Source organism: Neolamprologus multifasciatus, chromosome 7 (genome assembly GCF_963576455.1).
Source record: "Neolamprologus multifasciatus chromosome 7, fNeoMul1.2, whole genome shotgun sequence".
Taxonomy (NCBI): domain Eukaryota; kingdom Metazoa; phylum Chordata; class Actinopteri; order Cichliformes; family Cichlidae; genus Neolamprologus; species Neolamprologus multifasciatus.
Genome location: NC_140445.1, coordinates 13,525,123 through 13,539,704, shown reverse-complemented (window position 1 = coordinate 13,539,704; position 14,582 = coordinate 13,525,123). Strand labels below are relative to the sequence as shown.

General features: G+C 41.8%; 1 protein-coding gene across 7 annotated transcripts in view; it reads right to left on the bottom strand.

The window, feature by feature from the left end:
- Positions 1 to 1,766: 1,766 nt before the first annotated feature.
- The window catches only part of adamts6 (ADAM metallopeptidase with thrombospondin type 1 motif, 6), an 83,318-nt gene continuing 70,502 nt past the window's right edge, over positions 1,767 to 14,582 (bottom strand). For 6 of the 7 annotated variants that reach the window (XM_085168593.1, XM_085168591.1, XM_085168594.1 and 3 more), the window contains 3 exons: positions 12,749 to 12,953; positions 12,489 to 12,665; positions 8,457 to 9,818 (listed from right to left, as the gene is read on the bottom strand). In XM_085168593.1, coding sequence (XP_085024719.1) covers positions 9,522 to 9,818; positions 12,489 to 12,665; positions 12,749 to 12,953 — 679 coding nt within the window. In that variant the 3' untranslated portion in view covers positions 8,457 to 9,521. Of the gene's footprint in view, positions 4,437 to 8,456; positions 9,819 to 12,488; positions 12,666 to 12,748; positions 12,954 to 14,582 lie in introns of those variants that run through there. The other variant, XM_085168599.1, reaches the window with a different exon arrangement.

The following is a 14,582-nucleotide window of genomic DNA, read 5'->3' as shown; positions in this document are numbered from 1 at the left end:
TGTTCTTACTCTGAGGGTGTTCCAAGAGTTGAATTTAAAAAAAAAAAAAAAAGGAGTATACATCTCTTAAACCCTGTGAGAGAGGGGCATCCACCCTGGCACCATATTGCATCCTGAGTGTTTCCTTCTCACAGGAATCACTGCTGAGGTATTGCAATGCGTAACCCTAACATATAACTCCAACTCCATGCTGTTCCAGTGTGTGATTCTCTTCACAAGTATTGATAATAAGCTGGCAGAAAAAAAAAAAACACATTCTGATGAACATTAATACATTAATTGCTTTTCCCCAGTAAAAGTTCCTTTTTGACTTTTCCCTAAAACACAGGGTTAGAGAAGAAACGATAAAGATAAAATATATAACATAATAAAATAAATATAATATATAAATAATAATAATATAATATAATAAATAAAAAGACTAAAGGCTTAGTTTGATGATGGCTATCAACATTTATACAAATAAATAATGTTGATTCCAATTCTCTGAGGCGACTTTTGTGATTTGGCGCTATATAAATAAACCTGCATTACTTTATCTCCTGCCTAGCAGCTCCATGTTCAACATCCTTTGTCTTATATAGCCACCATCCTGCCGCTGCACATCTAAACTCAGCTCCACCTCTTTGTCTCCAAACCACTGAACCTGAGCAAAACCAAGTTAATGATGGAAATAACCTTGCCATGCAAGTTTAAGGTTGCACGCTCTATGTTTTGACAAGCATAGTAAAAATGAATGTGTTAACAGAGGATTCTGTTTAAAAGCTGCTCTTTTTATTCATTTATCTACTTAAAAAAAAAAAAAGTTGGTGAAGGGCCGTATCATGGCATTTTTTTCACTATGCTAAATTTCAGTTTGCATGCAGTGAAATCAATGTACAAGTGACAATGCAATAAATTAGCATATAATTTACATTTGAATAAAAAAATTAGTAACAGTGTACCAACAATAATACTGAATACAAAATATATGCAGCTAATCACATGATGCTTTTCATTTCGCTTGCACTTCAGATACGTTTTGAAGCAATGTGACATTCAAACATCCAAGTTCACAGCAACGAGTGCCAGTTTGATTAAGTTGTCTTTTCTTTTTCTAAATGGAGCTTCTTAATCCCACAGCCAGTAGATGAGTCAGTTCAAGCAGTGTGAATTCTGCTGTCTTTGAATGCAGCATCCACCATCCTTTCCAACAAAATCTGCTCAGCACTGTCATTCTGAAGGTGGCTACAAAACAAAACAAATAAAAAACGTAGCAGCAGCAAAATTAGAACGTCGGTTTTAACAGCTCTGACAAGATCCTTACACACTCACTTTAATTGCTGTTCCCCTTTCACACCCAAACGTCACCTGGGTGAAGTGATCGCTTTCGTCCGGGGTGTGACTATTTTGTTGGCTGCACAAGCAACAATACACAGTTGACAATGAAAATTCCCAGTGTGAGGTATAGACAGATACAAACTAAACGATAACATGACCAGCATTAAATCAACAGAAATATTGACAAGTATATATATATTTTTTCATACTTTTGGATTCAGCCTCACTTTTCTTTTCTTATTAGCACACTGGAACGGGTTTGAATGGAAGCACCCACTTGATAGCACCAGAAGCCTGGGAAGGCCGCAAGCCTCGAAGCATAGCAGGAGGAAAGAGAGGTAAACACAGTATTTCTTGGAAATTAAAAAAAAAAATACAAGAGCAGGGCAAGCACCACTGAGTATGCTGTTTTTGTTTTGTTTTTTTATTCATTTATGGGACAAAGGTGATGATGATGATGATTAACATGATGGGGGTAGGAGGCAGAGTGTGGAGTCTGTGAGCAGCAGAGTGAAGCCAGCTGACATAGCCTGGCAACAAAAGTGGTGTTTGCATGTATATTTAACAGGAATATCTCAATATTTGTGAAACAGGCCTGTTCACTTCCTTGTGAATAATCCCACACGTTGGCTTAGTCTAAAAGGCTGGAAGGTTGGAGAGATGCCTTCTTAAACACTCTAAATCTTTATTTTGTCCCATATCACATCCCCCCATTTTATTTATTTATTTATTTATTTATTTTGGGGGGGGGGGGGGGGTTCATTAGAACAATTTTTAAAAGTGTGTTTTTCAGTTTCAGTTTCTGGTGTACATGCCCAGCTCCAAAATGCCTAGTTGGTTTTATTATGTGCCAGCAAGCATCTTTGATGAGAATGAATGGGTAGGCTACATTTAGTTCATTAGTCCCCCTTAAAGCGTCAGCTTCACAAGTCAGGCAGCCTGTGATTAACTTGCTATAAAGCCAGAAGTGTTCAACAATATTGACAACCAAATCTTCAAATTAAGTCTTTGCTTGCATTGGTGGCTTCAAGCAGATACAGTACAGCTTATTTAAAGATCAAAGAGCTAAATTAAACAGACATACTAGCTGTTGCAAACTGTTGCTGAACTGGTCTTCATACGACATTTATATGGAGCTGGTTTTGTACTAAAGACAAAAGCAACATTATAAACACTTACTGATTTATGTCCTAATTTACATTTAAATGGTGAATTTTAATGATCCTTTTTTTTTTTTACATTAAATGTTAATTGTAAATTGGTGAGTTTTAGATGTGCTAATAGGTTGATTCATGTCACCCTAGCTAGTCAGCATTTTCCCTTCACTTTTCCTAAGATCTTAGTCAAACAGCTGTGCACACTAGTGTGCAGACCAGTTAATTGACCTCCTGCCAACCCCCATGCGTATTTTACAACTGTTTGGCAACTGATTGCTGGAGGTTGCGGGCAGTAACTAGAATAAATTGGTCGCTGCGAGGGTGCTGGACAGAAAAATTCTCTGAAATTGCTTTGGACACTGGCAGATTTCCATTTTCAGCTGTTTTTTGCATGGAAGAAGCGGACTTACCAAGCAGAAGTGAAATGGTAAGTGTAACCTAAACATATGCTTTCAAAGTAAAAGTTACACATTCCAAAATATGTAGGTTGCAGCAGTAAGACACAACTTATTCTTTAAAAGCAAATGTAAACTAATTAAAATGTCATTAAAGCTCAAGAAATAAATGTCTGCAGACAAGTTGGCATCTTTCATGCAAACTACAGGTGACCTCGGCAATCTGCTAGCAGCTAAAGCAATCACAAGGACGTTTGCTGAGGATCACCATATTTGTGTTGCCAGTATTAAATTGTGACTGAGGCCTGAGCTAACGATTGTCTTGCCCAGACCTCATACATCAATCTTTTCATGTAATCATTGGTAAGAAGGCCATTTTGCAAACTGCGGGGCTATTAGTTTACCTCAAAAATATCCTTAAAGAGAGTATGTAATGGTGACTGCACTTTGACTCAGATGAACAAAACATATAAATCCTTTAAAACTAAACTCAGTAAGATGCTAGTAAAGGTCTGGTCACTAATTTTTTCATGTGGCATAGGCACTATTTGAAAAGATGACTTTGGTGATTTTGGGTGAACATTTACCTGACTTAAGAACTAAGGCACCCAGATGGGGGGAAAAAAGATTTAAAAATCTCCAATAACCACGGTGTATTTTTTTCGGCCCTGGATTAACATATGTATATAATATACAAATCCTTACAGTATACAAGGGTTTAACATATGTTACAGTATGTAATAATTTCACTCAAGCACAAAGAAACTGAATATGAATTCAATCACATTACATTCCCTTCCATAACAATAGGCTACTATCTGGCGAAAAGATGATCAGAGGACAATATATCAGCTCTGTTTTGGATTGTACAATAAATATACAGTACACCAACAGGGATTCTCTGTTGCATTTGAGCAGTAAATTGGTATTTACATGAAAAAAGTGCACCGAAGCCAGAAGTCTGCTCTGCCAATAGCACCATCACAGTCATCCCAAAGACAGGAGTCTCCCATCCCCCCTCTTCTAATCTCCGGGGTACATCCTCTGCGAGCGATGTGTCCAGCACTTTGGATTCGTAAAAAAAACAAACACTGAGGAAGACTAACAATGATATTAATAATTATTATTATAATAAAAGATAACATCACCAACAGTTAATCTTCCGAGTTCCACTTCACAGAAGTGAAAATAAAAAAACAAAAAAATAACGTTTGTGTCAGCATTATAGGCTGAGCAGTGGTTTAAATTCCACCACGACAGAGGGCAGGAGTATGGGGTATGATAAACAGGGAAATCCTCGCTTTTCTCCCTCTTCAACATTGACAACTTTTTCATTCTTCCACTGGTTCAGAGTCGGGATGCATTTTCCAGTCTGCTGTTTTCTTCTCACCCTCTTAAGCACTGTATCCCTCCATCTTTCTTGCCTTTATGACCATCTTCTTGTATTCAAAGGGTCAGTGCCCCTGGCAAGTCTTGCAGCACATCTGTCTGAAGTACGCTCGACTGCAGAACTTGAACTTCAGTACCAGCGGGCAATAAGCCACTTTGTTTACATCTTTGCATTCTGTGGAGAGACAGAAAAGACCTCAGGTATAAAGACAGCAAAAGAAAACATATCTTTTATTAGTCTGGCTATGTTTAAGAGGAAAACTCCTCGTCGTAGGAGCTGACTAAAAAAAGACACACACACAAGAAAGTTTTTATACCTAACATAACACAATCATCTACATATTGTCACCTTTTAAGTAAAACCACACCTATTTCCCTAGACTATATATAAATATATCTATTACATATATCTATCTACATGGCACTGTATTAACGTATTAACTGGTTGTGCCACCCTTAGCAGCAAAACCTTCATATCAGATTTTCTGTGACATTCAGATGTGAACTTGCTGATGTGTTTTGGATTACTATCTTGCTTGATAACCCGATTGCGCTTAAGTTTCAGGGTGTTTTCTGCAACTTTCTGCAACTTTTGTCTTGCCAGTCCACAGAATATTTTCCCAAAAGTCTTTAGAATCATCAAGATATTTTTGGCAAAGGTGAAACGAGCCTTTGTGTTCTTTTTGATCAGCGGTGGTTTTTGCCTTGAAATTCTCCAATGGATGCCATTTTTCTCTTTCTTATTGTTGAATCATGAAGACTGACCTAGACTGAGACAAGTGAGGCCTGCAGTTAGATGTTGTTCTGGATTCTTCTGTGACCTCTTGGAGTTGCTGATGCACTATTAGAGTAATTTAGGTAAGCTGGCCTGCCCTCCAAGTTTTCTCTATTTGTGGATAATGGCTCTCAACATGGTTCACTGGAATCCCAAAACCTAAGAAATGGCTTTGTAACCCTTTCCAAACTGATAAATGTCAATGGCATGTTTGTTTCTCAGCTGTTTCCTTAGATCATGACATGATGTGTTATTTCTAGAGATTTTTTAGAGATCTGCTTCACTTTGTCAGACAGGTTCTCTTTAAGTGATTTCTTGATTCAGCAGGTCTGGCAGTAATCAGGCCTGGCTGTGGCTAGTGAAATTGAACTCAGCTTTCCAAAAAATGTGGTTAATCACAGTTAATTCATGACTTAACAAGAGGCAGCCATTACTTTTCCATATAGGGCCAGGTAGGCTATTTTCTCCTAATAGAGGAAACCATTATTTCAAAACTGCATTTTCACAAGTAATCTTTGACTAATATTAAAATGTGTTTGCTGATCTAAAACATTTAAGTGTAACATATATATATATATATATATTGTAGATCAGCTTGTTAGTGTCGGTAATCGTGGCTGTAGGTATCGTCCGTAGTGCTGCATTAACATCATCTAGCAGACCTTCTGAGGGTACTTCACGTAATCTTGGTAACCGGCTACGGGGGGTCCAGGTTTCAAGCTTGGCCATGATCCTATCTTTCAGGTCAGTTCCTCTCGCACTCAATGATCCTTCTCCTGTCGCACTTGGGGCACTTGGGGTGGGGGTGATGATATCTCCCCCCTGACCTGGCGTCCTGACTCCTTCTTGCCGTAGCATTTATGTTGTACCTCGTCAATCTCTAGCTGTGAGAGCAGTCCCTTCTTTCGAATGTTGGAACACTGAGCTACTAGTTGTTTCGCCGTCATTGTGGATGTTGGGTATCGAAGAATCCATAGGTCCCTCATCCAATTCATGTAGCCCCTTCCGCCGGGGTTACTTGCGTAGTAGCATTCCAACAACGCCCTGTTTTCGTCTCTTGCCCACCGATGCCTTCTTGTTCCAGTAGCCCACTTCTCGTCAGGGTGCCCTGGTTCCTCAACACCTGACGCGGACCTTGTTGATCCGGGCGACGTCCGAGCCGGCATGCCTTCATATTTATCTGTCTCGCTCATGTCTGCGGTAGGCTCGCTTAGCATAGGGGGTCTAGCCTTAGGACCCTTACTGGATACAGACGCCCCAGGCAGGAATCGAACTTGCGATCCTCTGCTCCAAAGGCGGAGCCACTACGCTATCCAGCTGCTATCCTGTCGACAACTCCAGCACAAATGAACCAGCTGCTAGTTGATGAGAGACACCCGGAATGGCTAACCGAAGGTCAGACGGTCCTGATCCCCAAGGACCCCAAGAAGGGACCAGTCCCCTCCAACTACTGACCAATAACCTGCCTCAGTACTACATGGAAGCTCCTGTCAGGCATCATATCGGCTAAGATGAACAGGCACATGGGTCAATACATGAGCGGGACACAGAAAGGAATTGGCAAGAATACCAGAGGCGCAAAACACCAGCTACTGGTAGACAGAACAGTCAGCCGAGACTGCAAGACCAGACTAACCAACCTGTGCACTGCCTGGATTGATTACAAGAAGGCCTATGACTCAATGCCCCACAGCTGGATACTGGAATGCCTAGAATTGTACAAGATCAATGGGACCCTAAGAGCCTTCATCAGGAACTCAATCGGGATGTGGCGTACAACACTAGAGGCCAACTCCAAGCCCATAGCACAAGTCACCATCAAGTGCGGGATCTACCAGGGAGATGCTCTGTCCCCTATGCTGTTCTGCATAGGCCTGAACCCCCTCAGTGAGATCATTAACAAGACTGGCTACGGATACCGACTACGGAACGGAGCAGTTGTCAGCCACCTCCTGTACATGGATGACATCAAGCTGTATGCCAAGAGTGAACGAGACATCGATTCACTGATCCACACTACCAGGCTATACAGCAATGACATTGGAATGTCGTTCGGGCTGGAGAAGTGTAGTCGGATGGTAACAAAGAGAGGGAAGGTAGTCAGAACTGAGGGGATTGAACTACCAGAAGGCAACATTGCAGACATAGAGGACAGTTACAAGTACCTGGGGATCCCGCAGGCGAATGGGAACCATGAAGAGGCCGCTAGGAAAGCTGCAACCACCAAGTACCTGCAGAGGGTCAGGCAAGTCCTGAGGAGTCAGTTGAACGGTAAGAACAAGATCCGGGCCATCAACACGTACGCCCTGCCCGTGATCAGGTACCCTGCTGGGGTAATAGGCTGGCCAAAGGAGGAGATAGAAGCCACTGACATAAAGACAAGAAAGCTCCTTACCATGCATGGAGGGTTTCACCCCAAGTCCAGCACCCTGAGGCTGTACGCTAAGCGGAAGGAAGGGGGTCGGGGACTGGTGAGTGTCAGCACCACAGTCCAGGATGAGACAACGAACATCCAAGAATACATCACGAAGATGGCCCCAACTGACAGCGTGCTCAGTGAATACCTCAGGCAGCAGAAACCCAAGAAAGAGGAGGGAGACGAGGAACCATCATGGAAGGACAGGCCCCTGCACGGTATGTACCACCGGCAGATAGAGGAGGTGGCTGATATCCAGAAATCCTACCAGTGGCTGGACAAAGCTGGACTGAAAGATAGCACAGAGGCACTAATCATGGCAGCACAAGAACAAGCTCTGAGTACAAGATCCATAGAGGCTGGGGTCTATCACACCAGGCAAGACCCCAGGTGCAGGCTGTGTAAAGATGCCCCAGAGACAATCCAGCACATAACAGCAGGGTGCAAGATGCTAGCAAGCAAGGCATACATGGAACGCCATAACCAAGTGGCCAGCATAGTGTACAGGAACATCTGTGCCGAGTATAACCTGGAAGTCCCGAGGTCAAAATGGGAAATGCCCCCAAGGGTGGTGGAGAATGACCGAGCTAAGATCCTGTGGGACTTCCAGATACAGACGGACAAAATGGTGGTGGCTAACCAACCGGACATAGTGGTAGTAGACAAACAGAAGAAGACGGCCGTAGTGATCGATGTAGCGGTTCCGAATGACAGCAATATCAGGAAGAAGGAACACGAGAAGCTGGAGAAATACCAAGGGCTCAGAGAAGAGCTCGAGAGGAGGTGGAGGGTGAAGGTATCGGTGGTCCCCGTGGTAATCGGAGCAGTAGGTGCAGTGACTCCCAAGCTAGGCGAGTGGCTCCAGCAGATTCCGGGAATAACATCGGAGATCTCTGTCCAGAAGAGCGCAGTCCTGGGAACAGCTAAGATACTGCGCAGGACCCTCAAGCTCCCAGGCCTCTGGTAGAGGACCCGAGCTTGAAGGATAAACCACCCGCAGGGGCGTGCTGGGTGTTTTTATATATATAAATATAAAAAACCCTAGGAAATCAGGAAAGAAACAAATACTTTTTCACAGCACTGTGCATCTTTTATATACATCTTGTTCTCATGGAACAATATTATCAATCATTTGAAGTATTTCCGAATTGAAAATCCAGTGATAGCTGACATGCTGACTCCAAATGCATGCTAATTCAAATGATATCTCATCAACACTAATAATATACAGTAAATTTTCTTTGCAACATTATATTTAATAGAAATAACACATTGACATCTAGCTTTTGTTTTGCAGCAAAGGCAAACTTGATAAATAGGTTAAAATAGATGGTCAGAAGAGGTTGCGTATTTATTAAATACTTTCAGAATGAAGGCAAGTCATTAAACAGCCATGTAATGATAACATATGAGATATACAAACTGGATTAAACTGCTACATGAGAGCTTGTGGATCTCCCTCAGGTCTGAATAGAATAAAACTGCAACTATACTTGGATGCAGAGACTAAGGCAGATCCTGGCCTCGTTCACTAACTGGGCTGGCTGCCATCCCTACTATGCACACTCACAGACACACACATACACACACACACACAGACTGCTTGCTGGATGCCAGACAGGCAGTGCTCTAAATGCCTTATCATGATCAGAGTGTCTTCCCTTATTAGGCTTTGGCCCCTGCCTTCTCAGAGCCAAATGAAACGAGACATTGCCTCACTGCTGTCCGTAAAGGAACAATTAGCCTACAGCTAATCCCATTAGCCAGCCTGTAAACGCTGCTCACGTTTTCCATTCAGGCTAATCGAAGGCCCCTTCTCTACATATCTGAATAGCCATCCATCATGTGTAAGTGTATATGGAGGGTTGAGCTGCTTCGCTTTGACTAGGAGCCAACCTCACTGGAAAGATTAATGTTGCTGGCAAGGTGTAGAAGAGTGTGTCATCCAACTGTGTTTAGGTCATAGTAGAACAGTGAAGATGAAGATAGAGATAGTTTATAACCTTTTCAAGTGGGGCTTTGTGTAAAAGCTGAGCACATACAGCACAATATCTATGAGCATAAAGCAATCAACCTTTGCTTATAAAGAAACTGCAGATCAGAAATTGTCTTCTCGACGGTGACGAAAATTGCGAGAAGCAAACTTTTCGCACAAGCAAGTTTTTAACTGAACTTGCTTGTGACACAATGGCATGTTTCATCATCTCACCATCACCACTGGAGATCGGGGTGGCATCGCACTTGCTCTCACACTGCTGCATGGTGGCTGGTCGGAGGGACTCTACGCAGTCATTCGATGGCTGTCCTGTGTAGGACAGACACTGTACCGTCCTCATCTGCTGGCCCAGACCACACTGTGCTGAACACTGAAACAAAGAGCACCAGACCAGAAGTCACTGTCTGCGCAACACCATATTTAGCCAGTAAATTTAACAAGTTAAATGAGGACCATCTTTTCTCTGTGACCCTGAATACTAGGCAGGGAGTCTGCACTCCCTCATGGACCTCCACACACATAGTAATCCCGGCACATGCACACATACACTGTACGACCTGATCCAATCAAACAATCACCGGGGCACAAAGGGAGGGAGCACACAGAGCCAACCAGAGTCACCTTCCTCAATCTTGGGGAAGATTGAGGAAGGTGGGATTCGATTTAAGTGATTTCTTCATTCAACAGGTCTGGCAGTGATCAGGCACGGGTTCGGCTGGTGAAACTGAGCCCAGCTTTCCAAGAAAAAAAAAAAGGGGGGGGGATCCAATTACTTTTTCACACAGAGCCAGGTAGGTTTGCATAGATTTTTCCTTAATAAATAAAATCACAATTTAGAAATTATTTTGTGTTTATTTGGGTTATCTTTGACTAATATAAAATTTGTTTGACGATTTAAAACATTCAAGTGTGACAAATATGCGATAAACAAAGAAATCAGGAAGAGGGCAATACAAATATGATGATGATGATGATTGCAGCATCCTTTCCAGTAAAAAAAAAAAAAAAAAAAAAATCCAGCCAAGTGAAGAACGCTCTTAAGAGGCAAGCATATAACTATCCAAGTCCTCCATGATCCATGAGGAAAATACTTAATGAGAGCAAATAAAAGCCATTGAAATACTGATGTTCCAAAACATATTGCATCAATGTTACGCACTGACATGCATGACTTGTCTAATGGTGCTGGGAGACTAGTTCTCATTGAATGCTTTTTTTTTTTTTTTTTTTGGCAAACTTAAGATCAAATGACCCAAGAAAAAAAGAGAAACTGCAGTAAAGGACTGGAAAGTAATCACAAAGGACGAATCCCAGTTTTTAGTGATTTCTATTAGGTTCAGGCAGGAAGCCTGAAAGATTCTCCAAGAAGTATGAGTTTTTTATTTATGAATACAGTAAATTGTCCAAATTAAAAATGGCTACAATTCAACAAAGATTAATGTGATATTAATGTCCCACCGCTCAAACTACAGCAGAAATTCTGCACTTTAAGGCTGTACTCATAATATAACTGTACATTTGCTTTGTTGGTGCATAAAACGTTTGCTTTGGTAAACACAAAATGCGCTCCTGCCTCTTTATATGCTAGTTGTTATAAAAAGTGAGATTGGCCTTGTGGGCAGCCGCTAATCTCCTTTGTAGAAGGAAAAAAACAGACAGAAACAAACTAGTAAAACTAATAAAAAACAAAAGGTGTAGGTGCCAGCACACTTTCGACTCTATAATGGAATTGTTCATCTGAGCTGATGCTGGAAAGGCTGAGAAAAAACACACCTGTGAGCCATAACTATGTGTGTGTGCTCATATACAAGTGTGTGAAATAAACCCAGTCACCCCCCACCTCTTTCTGTCACCTTCACAGATTCTCTCTGGCTGCCTTAGATCAGTGAGCCTGCATGTCATCCCTTCCCAATTAGAGAGTCTTTATTAGGGCCCGCTGCAAGCTATGACAGATGGCGTACGTCAATGGTGCAACTTTAGTGGGATTTGAACTGTAGACCTTTTGGCCTGGGAGACTGGGATCTTGGTAGCTGGCAACAATCCCCCCTTTCTGGCACTTTGAGGGTCAGCTGGCCAGAGAGGGACGAGAGTAGTGGAGGCTAAGCTTGTAATTACAGCCAGAAAAACAGAATAGGTGGGGGAGAGAGTACACACACACACACTTCTACAGTGTGTCAGAAAGCGCTGTGTAAGGGCAGACTCCAGCTGTTGGTCTATGAGGTATTAACCTTGGCTCAGCATGGCAAGAAGCCTGTCCTTTAATGAACTATGTTGAGGTTAACATTTTGGTCTGCTTTGTTTATGGCTCAGACTAAATTGTAAAGGTGTGTTATTGATATTTGTGTGTGGCGGGCATGTGGCAGATATGAAAAGAACCCAGAAAGCTATGACTTAAACTGCCAGACTCTCAACCTTTGACTTCTGACCTGATCGGCACAGCTGAAACCATGACATCACCTTCATCAGAGCACACAATCCTTGCACAATTGCCTTCTAAACATCAGAGCTCACTGTTTAAAATTCCACTTCTACACTGAGTTACTAACAAATCCTACAAAATAACAAGCCATACTTTTTGTAGATACAACTATCTCTGACGCACGACTTTTTGGCGTCCTCTCAGCAATATGAGTCAGCTGTGTTGTAAAGTGTTGAGCAGCTTTTTCAGAGCATACTAAGTCATATCAGGGTGAGCCCAAAACTTCTATTCCTTTGTCTTCCTCAAAACCCTGTTCCTGGAAGTGACAGAGAGGCCTGGTCTGGGGTGCAGATAAACTTCAAACAGCCAAGAAGATATTACTGCTGCCGATCACATACTCCAGGCCTGTTTTAACTCTTGGAATCACAAACACAAACACAGCCTCTATGCACTCACATGCGTCACAGGCCTGATTGGAATCCCCAGTATTTCATCCAGGTGTAAATGATACAAATCATTCACCTACACATGGAGTTTTATCTGTGGAAACTTTGTCTTTTAAACATGCCATTAGGATTAACCGCCATACTGTTGTAGAAGAAGAGAGAGACAAGGTCCTACCTGTCCCCATTCACCAGGGATCCAGCGGGGAGGAGGACAGCGCCCTAAAGTGCAGCGCATTCGGACTTGAGGTTTGTTATGGATCGAGCAGCGGGCAGGCGGAAAGGTCTTGGTGAGGTCGCTGCTCTTACACAAGGCAATGCGGTGCTTAAAGCCAGGACCACATTTAGGTGTGCACTACAGAGGGAAGGAAAACTGTTAAACACATATCTTGACAGTGCAATGAGTTACAGAAAAACACTTATTATTACTGGCCTTACCTCAGACCAATCCAGAGTGACCCACTTTGGAGGACAGGACTGGTTGTTGCAGGACTCTCTCTCAATAGGCCGATGAGTCAAACAGTGAGTGTCCTCCAGTGTCTCCTCCTCAGCGGGACCAATCTTCCTGATACAGAGGACTGTCCTCGTCCTTATCCCGCCATCGCACGTCTTCGGACACTCTGACCAGTCTCCAATAAACCATCTGGAGGATGGAGCAACCAATGCTAACAGTTTTGTTGTAAAGTGATTTCACGAGGTTATACTCACTATAAACACGCATTAAATAACTTTACTATAGTCACATTGCCAAAGAGGGAAAGAAGCAAACTACTCCAAGGCATCAAACATTAATACTTTGCAGTATCAAGAGTATCAATATATATATATATAGTAAAAAAGGTAAATATGGCAACTGAGTGGCCTAGCCTGGCTTTTTTAAATTAATGTACAGACAAGACAGTGGTATCACTGGACAAAAAGAAAGCGCATAAAGTATTATGTTTTTTTTTTATAAGACTATTAAATAACCGTTTTAATATTTTGAAAGCTGTCTTTTGTAATATTTGCTGTAATATCCATTCTCATCCACATAAAAGAAAATTATATACCACAAGAAATTACACACTTTTTAAAGAAGTTTAAACTTGCTGCCTGGCTGACAGGTAACTAATGCTGGGGAGTGCGTTTTAGTGCTATGCCATGTCAGGAGGATTAGCTTTAGAACCTGAGAAAATTAGACCCAGTCATATTCAACCCCCTCCAGACTTTAGAATTAATATCATAAAACTGCACAGACAACAGTCCTCCAAACACATCCAGCCTGTGAGATATTACATCATCTAAAGGAATGTATACAGAATTAACGACATGTTCAAACATCTGTGTTAGCTTTCATTACCGGCGCCCATAAAACCCTGGGCTATTCTAAAACAATTGTGTTTACATGGTCTCCTTTAGTCGGCCTTTCCTGACGCTGCAAAAGGAGTGTTTGCCTTCCTAACAAACACAAATGCCGCATGAGCACTCTAACTCCACACACACACACACACACACACACACACACAAGAACTGCCACGGCCTTCTAGTACTAATCAAAATAAATGCGATACCACAAGTCTGCGACCACTGAATACAGATGTGAAAATAAATTACCCAAGACTGCAGTCTGAACATATGAAAACAAATTACCGCTGATACAGTAGATTTACAATACTATCAGTTTTTTTGGCTGACACCCAGCTGAAAGACACTGGCGCTCCCTTTCATATACAAATAATTGTCAGCTAGTCTGAAACTAATTAACCTGGTGCATTTAATCCCTCTTTTTCCAGACATTATTGAAGTGAGTCTGGCCATTCTTCCAGCTACAGCGAAGGGATTTACAGACATTTGGCCACCAAACACAAGTTCATATTCCACCTGTATACGTGTGTGTTACCCCTCGAGGTTTGGTAAGGATGCCAAAACAATCAAACACAGGTGGTCATTTTCAGAGCTCTTATTTCTGGCATGAAGCAGATATTGAAAATAGTTAACATATGAAGTTATAAATCATGGCCATTTTATTTTATTATTTTCTTCCAAACACATTTTACAACTAGGGCTCATTGAAGGCGAATTAATATCATGAGTCAGTCTCATTTTTATGGAGGCTTTTTCTTTTGAAAAAATTAACTTAGGTTGCTATACTCTTATATTATTGTTTTTATATTAACAATGCATTAAATGTTTGTACGTAATGCAAAAGATCCTGATCATACCAAAATGATGAACCTACAGAGAACTACCTTGTCAAAAAAGCATTATAGCACCCATCCATCCAGGATGGAAC